At 42.9% G+C, this 16024-nt stretch overlaps 1 protein-coding gene across 2 annotated transcripts; it reads left to right on the top strand.

The window, feature by feature from the left end:
- Positions 1-5932: 5932 nt before the first annotated feature.
- arl4aa (ADP-ribosylation factor-like 4aa) lies at positions 5933-9564 on the top strand. Of its 2 annotated transcripts, none has more exons than XM_086113847.1 (2): positions 5933-6215; positions 7239-9564. In XM_086113847.1, the coding sequence occupies exon 2, from the start codon at positions 7334-7336 to the stop codon at positions 7934-7936; it is 603 nt and encodes a 200-aa protein (XP_085969973.1). In that variant the 5' UTR covers positions 5933-6215; positions 7239-7333; the 3' UTR covers positions 7937-9564. The 2 variants fall into 2 exon arrangements, with proteins under 2 accessions (XP_085969973.1, XP_085969972.1); XM_086113846.1 differs by having other exon boundaries at positions 5934-6115.
- Positions 9565-16024: the final 6460 nt, after the last annotated feature.

The following is a 16024-nucleotide window of genomic DNA, read 5'->3' as shown; positions in this document are numbered from 1 at the left end:
CATTAATAGACTCAAAAAGGGAGGTATTGAATCAACATGTCCAAAATGAAAATACAGCAGAGTAGCAGTCCTAAGTGTCAAAACGAGTTGTCCGCAGCACGTCCACCTCACAGTACAGAAGTGAGGGGTTTGATTCCGGCCTTCATTTGTGGAGTTTGCATGTTCTTCCCGTGCCCGTGTGGGTTTTCTTTGGGTACTCCGGTCCCCACCCCCCACATCCCAAAAACATGCCAAGTAAATTAATGAAACAAATACAAACATTCCCTTAAAATATTATCAAATAAAGCCCCTGAAAAATGGAAAACACATTAAGTTCCCGAAAAACATTCCCATTAACACATCCCAGTGTACGATAGAAAGTCTTCCCAGAAGATTGGAAATTGCTCAAATTTTACTCTGCGATATGTCCCAATTCTTTTGACCATGTAGCATATTAAATCGGGCTAACCAAACAACTAGTTGCCCTATTCGGGGTCTTGGCGGTCAAATACTTGGACCATGTATGAGTCATGTATCAAATTTGCCGTTTTCCACAGTCCTGCGCCAACACACTGAACAGACTGGAGCTGAAACGTGTTCTCCCTGGGAAAGAGAAAAGCTATGGAGTTGTGCAAGTTGACTTTCAATTGGAGCACATTTCATATGATGAAGAGCAGGAACGCTCACGCTGAATTATGAGACTTGTGCTCACCTGGCCAATGTCAAAAAAGTCCAGGACAACACTCAGTTGAGGAGATAAATTGATCATCGCTCATGTTCATGCGGTGTAGCCGGAGCACACAACAGGCCCACTCACAGCTCGTGTAGTAAATAAGGCTTGCAATTAATCATTGGCATAATGGTCCAATTCAACCCCCTGAACCAATGAACTGATACGGACAGGAAGACAAACAAGACATTGATAAGATTTTTTTTCATTTGCAACCATTATTTTCTTTCCCTTATTCAGGGTTCGGTTGGGAGGCCAGCAACTTAAAGGGGAAGCCCAGACTTGCCCCTCCCCAGCCACTTTGTTCAGTTCTTCCAGGGGTGCGAGTGGGGTGGGAGATAGGCCTGAAACACCTCAGAGGGAGGCATCCGAATCAGATGCCCGAGCCACCTCATCTGGCTCCTCTCAATGCAGAGGACCAGCGATTATACTCTGAGCCCCTCCCAAGAGACATAGCTTCTCACCCTATCTCCAATGGCCCTTTCCCATCACTCCTGTGCTAGTGCTAGTTCCGGGCCAGTGCCCAGGTTAGCACCAGTTCTTTCCTTTTCCACCAGTGAAATTGGCTCTAGCTCTAGCTCTGGTGCTTGTTTGTTGGGCCAGACTCTGACACCAACTACGTTGTGGGGGGCAGGGGGCGGGGTTATCATCACGGTCGCAGCTGTAGAGCGGAGGTGACCAACTCACGGCTCGCGAGCCGCATGCGGCTCTTTGGCTGGTTCAATGCGTCTCCCCGGCTTTCACATGACAAGCTTCGAAAACGTCTCGGCGGTGGTGTACAAGAACTTACGATGTCAGCCTATCATCAATCCTGGGCTCTCTGCCAGTGGAAAACCAAACGGAACACACTCCACACCTCAGCTGTGCCTAGAAATTCTTGGTTGGGGTAACAAAGGTAATTTCTCTGCAGCATCTCTTTGCCACAGTCTTTTCCAGTCAGGACAATTGCTGCAGGGGTTGAGCAAGGCCAGCACTGGGAAGCTGTGAGAAAGCGGCTTACTCAATGTCTATTCCAGGCGCCCGCTGTGCTGACGGTCCGAGGAGATTTACGAGTGAGCGGAGGGAGTTATATTCCTCACATGGCCGACAAGACAGCCAGGCCCTTTTGATTTGCTGCACTGGGACTTTGCTGTCAATGTTTATCCAGCGCTTGCTTGTTTTACTGACTTGTACTCTGACTTTACATTTCAACACTTGCTTTTTGGGCCAACAAAATGGACTGATGAGAAACAGTTCACTTAAAACTCCTCTCTGTTGATGGAGTTGTCTGGTTGAGAGACAGAGATGCAGATCTCCGTCTGCAGGGGTATGCAAAGGTTGTGGCAAGGGCGCATGCAGCAGACTATTCAAAGGGCCATCTGTCTTCAAACAAATGGGCAGACTGTATTCATCCTTATATAGAGAGAGCGAATATATGTAGTATAATCTTATGACCGCATCCGGCCCATCCACTTCCTATTTATTTTTAAGGGGAATCATCAGCATGGGCTTGCCCTAGGCAGCAAACGCGCTTCGCACGCCGCTGACGCTACAACCGACTTGACCTCATCTGGGTCAGCCCCATACTTCTTCACGAAAAATCGATGCAAATTTCCACAACAATTTACATGAATTTCCACAGAAATAGAAAAAAATCCCCCCTCCAAAAAAAAAAAATCACAAGAAAATTGGATAAAAATTCACTTAAATGTACTTATATTCTCAAGAGAACAAAAACATGGCACAAATTGAAAAATCAAATTGCAATCAAAATTTCCACAAACTGCACAAATTCCTAAAAGAAATTGACGAAGATCCCAGAAAATAAGTGACATTTTCAAAAAAGGACAAACAAAAAAACAAAAATCCCCACTTTGCTCCTCCTACATTTCAAAAACAGATGTTACTTTTAAAATTGCTGCCTTAACTGTCACACTTGTAATTTTAATATGTGCTGCCATCTAACGGAATTATTGAGATATTACACAATGGACCCGCCGTTTTCAGAGGATGCTACGCAGCCTGTGGAGCAGTTTATTGTCAATTAAACTGTACTTACTGTAATAGACATTTTGTTAATTTGGCACACTCATCTATGGACTTATTTATTATAATTTTTTGATGTTGTCAAGTACAATAATTATTTGTGGTGAATGGGAATACAGTATCTCATCACTGCTGTCCCTGAGAAACATTCTAGACCAGGGGTGCCCATTACGTCGATCCTGATCTACCGGTAGATCTAAAACAGGTCCCAAGTAGATCCGAAGAGTGTCGAGGAGGAAAAAAAACAACAACCATTTGTGTGTCTTTGTACATGTTAGTAATATATTTTTTTGTGTTAATGTGCGCTGCACCATAATCATCCTACCAGTCTCCTTTTCACAAATAAATATTTAAAAAATAAAATAAAGCAGGTAAATCTTGAATTTATGGTGGCGCGTGAAGACGTCAACGGAAGTTGTTCGCGCTCAGCAGCCTGCAATTGCAGCTTGTGATCAGAGCTGTTGCGCTCTATCTTTTATCGACATTATTCTCATTCAGAGTTTGCTTCGTGTACAATTCACTGAGGGCACGGGCAAAGAATAGAAACCTAGGAGGGGCCAGGGAAGCACTTTAAAACGGTACGTGTGAGCTACGATAGTTAACAGGCTGCAAAAGTGCATCGCATGTCTATGTTTCAGGCTGTTTTTCATCATGGCGTGTGTGCGTGTGTGTGCGTGTGTGAGTGTGCGTGTGTGAGTATGTGTGTGTGTGTGTGTGTGTGTGTGCGCGCGCGCGCGCCGGTAAGGGGAGATTAGTTGATTGAAAAGTAGTTCTTCGGTCCAAAAAGTTTGGGCACCCCTGTTCTAGACTATTGTTCTGTAAAACACTTTGTTATAGCGACAGCTGTTGTGAAAGCGCGATAGGAATAAAGATTGTTGAGTTGGGAAAAAAAAATCCTATTTTTAGAGAAAAAAATGTGTTCCTTTCAAAAACAATGATTATACAAAACAATTGTACAGGATATGTTGAACATTTTAATTTTTTTCCTCAAAAACACAATTTTAATATTTATACAATTTTGATTGTTTCTCAAAGAAAAATCAGCTTTTTCCACATCGTACTTTTACTCCTACCAAGTCTCTAACACAGTTTTCTATATAAGCACTGTGCTGCACAATGTAGAATGTCTGCGGCATAGCAATTGCTGACTTCAAGTGATATGTTTAGATATTATCTAAGTGCTATGATGAAGGCAGCAAGCCGGTGGGTCAAACTTGACGACAGCTGCTTATTTGACATCATCCACACCCTAAAAAATAGATAAACACACACATGATGTAAGCATGTATAGAATATTTGCATGATATCAATGCGCCATCTGTGAGCACGTGCACAACTAGTGACACACTCAATATCAGATCAAACAAAGACCAGGTCTTGCATTGCGCCATGTGACCTTAAGGCTGCCAAGTGTTTCTCCTGTTTTATCCATCCATCGATTTTCCAAACCGCTGAATCCTCACTAGGGTTGCGGGGGGTGCTGGAGCTTATCACAGCCGTCTTCGGGCAGTAGGCGGGGGACACCCTGAACCGGTTGCCAGCCAATCGCAGGGCACACAAAGACGAACAACCATGCGCGCTCACACTCACACCTAGGGACAATTTAGTGTGTTCAATCAGCCTGCCATGCATGTTTTTGGAACGTGGGAGGAAACCGGAGCACCTGGAGAAAACCCACGCAGGCCCGGGGAGAACATGCAAACTCCACACAGGGAGGCCGGAGCTGGAATTGAACCCGGTACCTCTGCACTGTGAAGTCGATGTGCTAACCACTGGACTACCGGGCCGCCCTTCTCCTGTTTTAATTCCCCCAAATTAATTTCTTGATCTATTTATGCTATATATTTAATGCAATATTTTAAATGTGTCACTGAAATAAATGTACTTAAATCGTGAGAAAAACAATATAAACTGTACAGTTTACCACATACAGTTGCAGTACTTACAATGGCCATCACTTGGATGGGAGGCGCTGTCAAGTACTGTAATGTCCATCCATCCATTTTCCGAACCGCTTGATCCTCACTAGGGTCGCGGGGGGTGCTGGAGCCTATCCTAGCCATCTCCGGGCAGTAGGCGGGGGACACCCTGAATCAGTTGCCAGCCAATCGCAGGGCACACAAAGACGAACAACCATGCGCGCTCACACTCACACCTAGGGACAATTTAGTGTGTTCAATCAGCCTGCCATGCATGTTTTTGGAACGTGGGAGGAAACCGGAGCACCTGGAGAAAACCCACGCAGGCCCGGGGAGAACATGCAAACTCCACACAGGGAGGCCGGAGCTGGAATTGAACCCGGTACCTCTGCACTGTGAAGTCGATGTGCTAACCACTGGACTACCGGGCCGCCCTTCTCCTGTTTTAATTCCCCCAAATTAATTTCTTGATCTATTTATGCTATATATTTAATGCAATATTTTAAATGTGTCACTGAAATAAATGTACTTAAATCGTGAGAAAAACAATATAAACTGTACAGTTTACCACATACAGTTGCAGTACTTACAATGGCCATTACTTGGATGGGAGGCGCTGTCAAGTACTGTAATGTGCTGCACTCAATTCTGCCTCTTGTCCAATCACTTTAAACGCAAACACGCTGAAGGGAGGGGACAGAATAGGAGGGCGGACGCATGCGCAGACTCACGCACACACACACGCACACACGTGAAGTTGCTAACCTAGCAAGCTAAGCTAACTGTTGCCATGTTCGTAACGTAACCACGAAACACGCATTCAGTCTTATATGGTCCTTTGCGCGTATACAGTATTAATTTTGCACGCTTCAGTTGGACGGTTGGGTGTGAACGGTTGCAACAGGAAAGGCGGGCAGAAACGAAAACAGTTATTTTATTCCATCAACGATAAAAGTTATAATTTGTGGAATGTGGCAATGGGTTCTAACACTCATGAGCATAATATACACAAATACCCACTGCATGAAACATCAAAGATATGCTGGGGAAGTTAGCTTTTGAGCTGTTATCCTTTAAATCGTTTAATCGCTAAACAACAACAGCTGGTGGTAGCAAGTTGTGATGAAATAGATTTAAATATTGATAAGACAAGTTGACAACAGGTGATCCTCGTTCCCGGGCGTATTGCTGACTGACAACTTCGGCGAGCCAATCGGCGGTCAGACATGAGCGTGAGTAAACCAATCGCGTGCGGCGGCGGAGTCGATATGGGCGTTTACTCCAGTTGCAGAGCCCAGGCCAGGCGTAGTCAGTCTGGTCTACGAAGAGCTTCCAACACTTCATCGTCGGTGTGTTACCTTCGCTCTCACCGCCGAGGTGAAAATTCGACATTTTCCATCTATTCACGGCGGAGGACGGCTTTTGAACTCTGAAACAGCGGCGGATATTTGCGCTCGGACAGGTAGGTTTCAACCGATGTGCTGCTTTTTCCACCCTCCCTTGCGTGCAGTCGCCCCCTGTAATTAAAACAGGTTTACGTGGTCGGTTAAGCTCCACTGTAGGTATGTATGCACCACACTCCACACTAAGCATTGATGTATCTTAAAAAATGCAACAGGATCACGCAATTAACATTATTTTGGGGAATTGTTTATATCTAGGATTTATTGAAAATAAGGTTAGAGCCCCTGGCGATATTTTTTGTCTTTTCAGATGCATTTGTTCTTTGTAAGTGCTTCTTTGCGCATAAGTGTGTCATGGTAGTTTGGATCATGTTTGCACACTGTTATAAAGCAGCGTTGCATAATTCTTCCTTTGTTTTCTTTTCACTGACATATTTACTTAACATAGTGCTCCACCAAGTATTTATTCTGTCGTAGGTGGTGACTCATTATTACAACAGGGTTTTTTTCTTAGATGGTACATACATGGCTTTACCTAAATGGTTTAATGTGTGTATAATATATATATATATATTAAATGTGTATATACGTGTGTGTTAAATATTACCCCAAAAAAGAATACCCAAATGTTTTCTTTTTTAAACCAATTATTAGCAAGTGACCTGAAGCGTTAGTAATATAATGGAAATGCAAACTGAAGTTAATTGATCAGAATCAGCTGCAGTGTTGGTTTATCAGGAAGGCTCACAATTGTTCCCTACAGTGAAGTCAAACTGGTTTGTCTTAAACTGTGCAGCACAGCTGGGAACAAATCCAACCTTGGGATTTCCGTGTCATTTGGCAAAAGTGTTGCAAAGAAAGTTTAGTTTTGTATACTTTCCTGGTGTCTTAATAACATGTGTTACATGTGTATGCAAAATCATGTGTTACTAGTGTATGGAACTAGGCAGATAACGAAAGATGAACTTTGACCTAGATTTTCACACTTCGTAGATGGGCAAGTGTTCCAGAGAGTCAAACCTTTGTCGATAAATTATGAAAAAGTGAATTTTCCATAAGGAGTCCCTTTTCAAAAAATTCCTACAATTGATTATAATTAGTTCTTTAATGTCATTGTTCTGATACAGCACAAGTAGATCAGTGTTACATGAAATAAATAAATAACCTTCAATGTGCTTTCAGGTTCTTGCTGCAGCCAGTTTGGATTATAAAATTACATTGAGGATTAGTGGGTGAAAATTGGCTCCAATCCCGCTGGCCCTTCCCCATGAGGAAAGATGGGGAATGGCTTCTCGGAACAACCTAGTTTCCTGGCGAGCATCCCCTTCTTCCAGTCCTTCCACATCGCCATCCTTGGGCTGGACTCTGCCGGGAAGACCACCGTGTTGTACAGGCTGCAGTTCAACGAGTTTGTCAACACTGTGCCCACCAAGGGTTTCAACGCAGAGCGGGTGCGGGTATCCCTGGGCGGCCACCGCTCCGTGACCTTCCAGTTTTGGGACGTGGGCGGCCAGGAGAAACTGCGGCCGCTGTGGAAGTCGTACACGAGATGCACGGACGGCATCATTTTTGTGGTGGACTCGGTAGATGCCGAGCGCATGGAGGAAGCCAAGACCGAGCTCCACAAGATCGCCAAGACTTCGGAGAACCAGGGGGTGCCGCTATTGGTGGTGGCCAACAAGCAGGACTTGAGGCACTCCCTGGGCCTGCTGGAGATTGAGAAGCTCCTGGCACTCAAGGAACTGAGCCCCGCGACCCCGTGGCACCTGCAGCCCGCCTGCGCCATCATTGGAGACGGACTCAGGGAGGGCCTGGATCGACTATATGACCTGATCCTGAAACACAGAAAGGTGATCCGGCAGCAAAGGAAGAAGCGATAAAGACTGTAAATTACTGGTGAAGGAATGTCTGGGGTTGAATCCAGCGTCTACATTGTGGTCTCAATTCTCAGAGTTTAAAGGTTTGTCAGGCTGTGTTCACACTTGTCATGCTTTCAAATGAACTCTGATCTGATGGCGTTCCCAGTGCGGTTCATTTGGTTCATCTAAAGCACACTTTGCAATTAGATTCAGACCAGTTCATCAGGTTTGGTCAAATGTGAACTTTATCATCTGAACTGAAACCACTTTGGTCCCAGGTCTCCATCTGCTTGCAATTGGACTCAGATGCAGTTTAGGTTCACTTGAGCTCAAGTGTGAATGCTACACAGATGAAAGAGGACCAGGTCTGCTTGAAGGATTGGTCTAGGTCTTCAACTCTGGTGCAATTCGGTTCACATCAGCTCAAGTGGTGAATGTGATGCAGAGCCAAGAAGGTGGACTGAGACCGCTTGAAGACTTTGTCTCAGCCCACTTGCAAGCGAATGGTGTCGGTTTGGTTTAAGTATGACTGCTTAATTTCATCCAATTATGAAAATGCGACAAGGCGGATCAAAAATGTGCATCTTGTATCTTTTTGGTCCAGACAGGAGTACTGTTCCACTTTGTTCAGTTCAAATCAACTCCAGTGCGAGCGCTCTAGTGAAGTCGTTTGTTTGGTCAAACTAGCTAACTGTGTCCGCTGAAAGAGGTTGTCTCCGTCCCGCCTATTAGTGAACTTTGGTAAGTCGAGGTTCATTGAAGCTACGCGGATCAAAGAACCAAATTTACCATTTATTTGTTAGTCTGGACCACTCTGATTCCGTTTGCTTCCGTTAAAAGAAACTCTGGTGTTATTGCCCTAGTCATTTGGTTGTTGGAACGCTATCAGCCGTTCCCGAAAGTGTAAGCGCTCCATGTTTGTTTGGTGAAAACAAACTGGTCAGATAGCTCTGCTAGTGCATTTTGTTTTCATCCGATATTGGATGCTGCCATCCGAATCCTGGTGCGCACCAAACAAGCAGCTGGTGACCGATCGAAGGACGTGTTCAAGTGTGAATGCTGTCGTCCGTTCAAATGACAGCAAAAAAAAAAATGTTGGGAGCGTCAAGTGTGAACACAGCCTTTGGTCATGTGACCATGCTGTGGATCAGGAAGTGACGTGTAAAGAAACCAAGTATGACGATGAGAAAGTTCTCGACAAGTATTGATTTCAAGATGTGATCTAACACTCAGAAGGTTTGGGGTCTGGAATGGTGGTGCAAAGTGTTATTTGAATGGCCAATGGTTTCTCTATTCTTACCAAAAACATTTTAAAGGAAAAAAAAACTAGATGGGTTAGAACTTTAATGACATTTTCACTTTTTTATGCTAGCTCATCACTTTTTTTTTTAACTACTTCATAGACTCTATATGTGAAAGCAAAGTGTTAATTGTGCATTTTTAATTGGTGTGGTTGCTCTGTTCTTTCTCCCACCTAAAGCACTTTAGATGATCACCTCTTAGGGAGTTTACAGTTTGTTAGCCGGACTTTTTTTAAGATGAATTATTTGACACGTTTTAACAGATGCTGTTTTGAGCCGGTTGCCGCGTTGTCATGACCTTTTTTTTTCCTTTGATAAATAAAAACATATTGAGTGCACTGGTTAAAATGTTGTCCAGCCTGTTATTATGACCACGTTTGCCACTTTCGGTCTGCTTTTGATTTTATTTCTATTGTAAAGGGTTGTTTTTTTTCGTCAACATTTCACTTGAATTCAATGCTGCAACTCGAGTTGTTTATTTAAAGAAAAAAGAAAAAGGGGGGCAGAGCTCAAAAGATGGCTGTTTGGTGATTAGTTGATAATTCATACTCCCACCACGCGGACAACTTTGCCAAACAAGTATAGGGCGTTTATCAGAAGCTAAATATCGGTTAGCTTCTGATAAGACTCTAAATAACAGCGTTAGCTTCTGATCAGCGGATCATACTTCATACATGTTCTTAGCAAATGCTAATTTGAGCTTCCAACAACACAGCAGTTCTCCTTAGCGTTTGGTTTTGACTAGATTATGCCTCCGTGTCGTGTCTTAACTCGGCAATAATTCTGAGGGGCTGATAAAGATTTTCTCGGTTGTTGAAATTCACACTTGATGGGTGGGCAGACACTCCAAAATATTTGTATATATTCTGCTGAAACCCCAAATTAATTTGCTTTTGTTCATAAAGTTGGTTTGTATACAGACAAAAGGCCAAAAAGGTTTTGAAAGAACATTGCGTTCCAAATACCTGCATTTGCCTGAACTTGTTACGCTGAATTTATGACTAACCATCTGTAACATGTGTTTAGTGCTGCGGTGCTTCCAGTTAAGAACCAACAAATGACGTGGTGTCTAACAAATACCTTGACGCGCTCTGCATTTGAAAGGTGACATATAAAAACAATGACAGGAGGGGAGTTCAGTTGTTCTTCCCAGTGCTCGCAGTTGCATGTCTCATGATTACATAAAGTGGTGGGAAGTAGCAAAGTGTGTGTGTGTCTGTGTTTGTGTGTGTGTGTATATATATTTGAATTTTTTCATTTTTCCTGTTGATCTTGGACTTATTTCCGAGATTTGAAAACATTTCCATTCCTTCAATTCAATGGATGAAACTGAATTGACTCTAGGATGTTGAATTGAATTAGAATTACAGGAAGGGGAATTGAATTCAATGCAATTCAGAAAAACTCAGTCTTATCACATATGAGTGACAGTTGTACGTGTTTAATGATCTGTTTTAGCTGAGTAGGCCTTTGTGAACCAAAAAAAAGTCCTACAACTGATTAACTGATTTGTTTTTCAGAATGTACTTCTACACATACCAGAGTATTTTTTAAATAACTTTTTATACACAAGTATCTGTACGTCTCCTAAAATACTTTTTCCCACATTGGAATACATGACAGCTGCAGCCACGGTTTTCAGTGTTGCGACATGAGCAAAAAGCACCGGAGTGTTGTTCTGCGCTTCCAGCCTTGCAGAGGATTAACAATTATCTACTACCTCCAAGGTTCGGTAATGCGGTCGAGGCAGCCCGAAGCTAGTGGGACAGGCTAGGGCAGGAATGGTGAGCCAGGAGGACGTTCAGAGTGTTTGGGAAGTGCTCCTTGAGCTGGCTTTACAAACACCGTTAACACATTGCAGTCCCAGTAGCAGCTGGTCTGAAAAATAAAATCTGCTCCACTTTAATGCTGTGACCATGACACTGTCCCTTGCAAATGGAAGATGACCCGCAATGTGATTGGAATTTTAAAATAGTTAGTCTCGAGTCTCGCTAAAGTTCATCAGTGGGAGATTACATTTTGATATGCTCTGATGTAGGTCGAAATGTGAAATCATTTTGCTTTATTTGTTAGCATTAAGCTAACTGGACTTTCCTAAGCCAAAGCTATGTGGTTATTTTAAGTACGTGTATATTTCCTTTTGTTTATGTTTAATTGAGCAAGATAGTTCAACTATCAGTAGCAATTGTTGTGGTAGAAGTCACCTTTGAATCTTTAGCCGCCAACGCCGCCTCCATATCGACTATGATGTTTCACCTGACCAATCACAGCGAGCAGAATCAAATCAGGAGATTTCCCGGCTCGTGTACCGGAATGTCGCCGCGTTTGCCGATGAATGCTGTCTTTGTGAAGCGCAGGTGGCTCGTTCCCGCTTGCTTACTGGAAAAAGAATGGCATGGAGCAAAAAGGGCCAGCTCACTGTTTTTCCTGTTTCCTGCTTCAAGTCGTCGCTCATGTTTCCTCTTCGTGCACGGGATGAGCTCCATCCACATGAATTTGTGTTCCTGTCCACAAGCTGCCCATTAAAAGAAAAAAAAAAAAAGCACCCCCCCCCCAAAAAGCCGCTCATCCGGGCAGGAATTTCCATTATTGCTTTTTACACAAGGCCACACTCTGCCCAGCAGCGATATTTAGCTTTAGAGTCCAGTTAAAATCACAAGTTACAAGCAAATAACTCCTCAACTGCATAGAATAGCGGGTGCTTATTTGAAGTAGGACTGCCTTTTATCAAATAAAGTACTTCGTTTTATTCGGAACAATAAACACAAGAATGCAAGTTCTGTTTTTATTATTACTGTATTTCCTCAGGTTTGTTTACTGTATTTATTCACCGGCATATAGTTAATTCCAAGTAAGGCATTAATTTGAGGTGAGGCCTATATTTGTGTAAATGCTTGTCTTATTTGTGAATTACTTTGTTAATTTTGAATATATTTTTACTCCACATTGGCAGCTCCACACTTCCGTACGTTTATAAAATAATACATTTCATGTTTTACCGTGATAAGTTGTTACGTTAAAATGTGATATGTTTCCGGTTCAGGTTACTGCTGGCGTGCTTTTTGTCACTTATAAATCAGATCTACTAGCTACGTGATTTATGATTTAAAAAGACGGCACGCATACGTAGGCTACATCGGGCTCCACCAGTGATCTGAACCGGGAGTAATTGCTTTGTGTTTTTATGCTCAATGCAGAAGCCAAATTTATCACCTTAAAATGTTGCGTGTAACTGTGGGATCTGCCATCTTCCCAGCACTCTAATTTGCATTTCATCATGTCATCTTCACACACAATACCCTTGCATTGTATGAATTCCTTTGTATCACCCCCCACCCCCACTAGTGTATATAGGCTGCCCATCCTAAATCTCCGCTATTTATTTTATTTTGGAGGGGCTGTCACATGAAAGGAATTCCGCCACTCTGCAGCGGCCCGCCACCATAATCCCTCACGGCCAAACAAGACCAGAGACGCATTTCACAGGCCTGTGCCTCACAAAGACCCCTCTGGAGGGGACATGGCTCTTTGTGGCCCCTCAAAGCCGGCCCACCGGCTTGTGTCTGGATGTTGAGATGGGGTGGCTGCCGGTTCAAGGTTAAAGGCAATGAAAAAGTCGTTTGCCGCTGCAGCTGGTGGGTCCCGGCATGACAGAGGAATAAGAGACTGAAAAGGCAAACACTGGTTGCAACATTTGTCAGTCTAGTTCCTGTTGTACTCACTATACAGCCCCACCCCCCAAAACACACACACCCCAAAACACACACACACACACAAAATCACACAAACAGAAAAACACACTTGGTCCCTCTATGTCAAAACTTGAGTTCCTTTGTTCACATCAGGAACTATCCACCACAGTTCTGAGTTATTTTGTCATAAATATGTGGCCTATTCGTGTACACTAGCTCGCTATGTGTACACCACGAAAATACATCTTCCCTGAATGCCATCATTTATAGAACAGCTCACTGTCATTATTTAAATTCCCAAGTGAGCAGGTGGTACTGCAGACAAGCCCACTGCCCCCTTCAACAGCACCGGTTAGCTTTCAAGCTAGATGGTGGATAGCACTTCTTGTGGCTTTCAATGCCGCTTCAACAACTCTTCCCTGTGGTGTGTCAAGTTTAGAAGACATTTATTTTCACTTTACAGGGGCTTTAAATCATCATGTTGATTTCATTTTTCACGGTAGCATATTTAAATCTCCATTGTGGCACATTAAGATTTTTTTTTTACTCGACTCGCATTGAATGCTAATCTGATCCTCACACTTCTCTGTGCTGAGGTGTGATTGTGTTTTTTTTTTTTTTCTCCTCCTGACCTCAGCATGACTGGGCCAACGTTGGCAAAAACACGGACAAATCTGTTTAAACACGGCACAGGAGTTCATTAACTCTGGGAATGTGGAGGATGAAATAAGAAGTGAGCGGGCCTCTTTTCAACCTTAACAGAAGGAGGAGGAGAAAGAGGGCACGGACCTATATGGATGCTTAAAGAATGATTAACACCCAAAAAGTGTTCAGTCTGACTCCATTTCCACGCTAATCAGTGCCACTCCTCCACATGTCGCGGGAGGACAATATCATAGAATCAACTCTGGGAATCTGTTTAGACAGGCCTTTGGATCGGAAAAGGATTAAATCATTGTTTGACACAAAAACAGGAAGCATTACTAGTTTTTCCACAGATAATATATTTGTGTTTTTGTTTTTGATATTTTTTTGTATTTTGTTGTCTTTTTCTTTGTTATATTTTTGGGTAGTATTTCGTTTTCTAATATTTTTTTCATATATATTTGTATTTTATCAAATATTTGTATGTTTTTCTAGCACATAATTTGCATTCTGTTGAATATTTTTGTACGATTGATATTTTTGTTCATATGTTCTGAATATTTTTGTCAAGACTTTGAATATCTTCATGTTTCAAAATCAAATATTTTGTATTTTTGGTGAATATTTTAGCATTTGGTGCATGCTGGTGGTCAAGTGATGAGCACATCCCAGAAGCTAACAGAGTAGTTAATGATATGTTCCTTTTTATCACAAACTGAGTGAAATGCAGGTCTGGTCACTATTAACAGAAGATCCAAACCAAAGTTCCTTGTTTACAAGAAGCTGAGAACATGATGAAAGGCTAATGATATAGAATGCCACGGTTAGAAATAAGCGATAACTCTCGCAACTATTTGGAAAAACAAAGCAATGACAATAACAGCACGCTTGCTAGCTAGTGGCTAGCGCAACAAGCTATCAATGCATCTCGTCATGCCTCCAAACCATTTTCCAACATTGTAAGAAAATGTCAGCTCTTGATTTTCCAACCACCAAGCAGAAAATTGTGTGCAGGTTTCTAGGAGAACCACACAGTATCAGATTGTGGGGGTGTGCCGACGGCACCTCTCAGAGTCATAAATCCCAATAATTAAAGTTCAACACCATGGTGCTCTCCACAAACAGTGCTAAACATCTAAACCAGGATGCGTTTATTTGGAAATGATCAACTGAGATTTCATGACAGCATTTATTTTGTAGTGAAAGATTTGTCTTTAAGTTAATTTGAATTCCAGGAAGTGGAGTGTATTTATTAGTGTCCCCGAGAATACCAATCATCTTGGGGCCTCAACCATGCGAACTGCAAACGACGACAAGGGTAGAAGCAAGTGTTTGGTTGCAAACTGAAGCTCACTGACAACACTGACAGCGTTTTGGTTATCTGCTGCTTTGGTTGCCTTTCTCTCAACAAAACATGGCTTGGTCAGGTTTGATCAGGCCCGCAGGGTAATTTAATGGAAATTAATGGTTGTTTGTCTATGGGTGCCCTGCGATTGTCTGGCAACCAGTTCAGGGTGCATCTCTTGTGAAATATTCTGTATCATTTTCAGTTTTATTTCCGCAAATTTTAGGCCTTTGGTAAAAACGTTTATAATTCGTTTGTCCAGTCGGACATCTCACACTGGACATGTTTGGCAGGTGGTCATATAGCCATCTTGGATGCTACCATGCACTCCGCATGCATACCTCGTCCGTAGCCTTCTTGTGTTCACGTGGCCTGATTCACAGCATTGGACTGCGGAGGAGGAGGGGGAGGGTCAGATGACACTGATACCACGGAAAAAGACTTCCTTGTCCCGCAAGTGATACTGATTGCGCTTCCTAAGTAAACAACTCACTCACTTTACTGCTACAGCGTGACACACTCCCACTGATAACTTATCAGCAGCATTAAAGCTGCATAATCGGAGCTAGAGCAAATTATGTGGTTGTACTACAGGCCACAAAATTAGGTACACCAAAGACTTTTGAGGTATTGACGTGGTACAACTGCATTCGCATTCCATCCTGCTGTTTTGAATATTTGGGTTATTTGAATGGTGTCATTCCCTCCCTTCTTAAATCCCATCTGATGGACTTTGCCTGAATAAAAATAATTCAATTTAGCACATCAGCACTATTATGCTACGCCAGGGCTTTGGTGTATGAACAAGGCCTGGTATGTGTTTGTGAAGCAGGTGGAGGTGTAAGATGACTTTTGCGGAGTCTCACTTTCAGTCTCAATGGAGCCCTGGGGCCCCGCTGGTGCATATCCAACAGTGGCACACACAAAAGACTTCTTTTTTTATTCCTTTGGGATTCTTTTCAATACTGCAAAGATGGATGACCAACCAGGCTCAGGGTCCTTGGCACAACAAAGGGGCTTTGTGAAGATCACAAGTAGGGAAACCTTCCAAAACGAGATAAATGCAGGATCTTTGACTCCCTCAAAAGCCACCAACTTTTTCTGCTCTGAGTTTAGCAATTTACAT

Source organism: Hippocampus guttulatus, chromosome 6 (assembly GCF_054856545.1).
Source record: "Hippocampus guttulatus isolate MCC_2025c chromosome 6, RoL_Hgut_1.0, whole genome shotgun sequence".
In the NCBI taxonomy this organism is placed as follows: domain Eukaryota; kingdom Metazoa; phylum Chordata; class Actinopteri; order Syngnathiformes; family Syngnathidae; genus Hippocampus; species Hippocampus guttulatus.
The sequence above is the reverse complement of the archived record's forward strand: the minus strand, read 5'-3'. Positions and strand labels throughout refer to the sequence as shown.

What these genes read in the sequence shown, in the direction of transcription:
- arl4aa (XM_086113847.1), top strand. Translation starts at nt 7,334, where the DNA reads ATGGGGAATGGCTTCTCGGAACAACCTAGTTTCCTGGCGAGCATCCCC.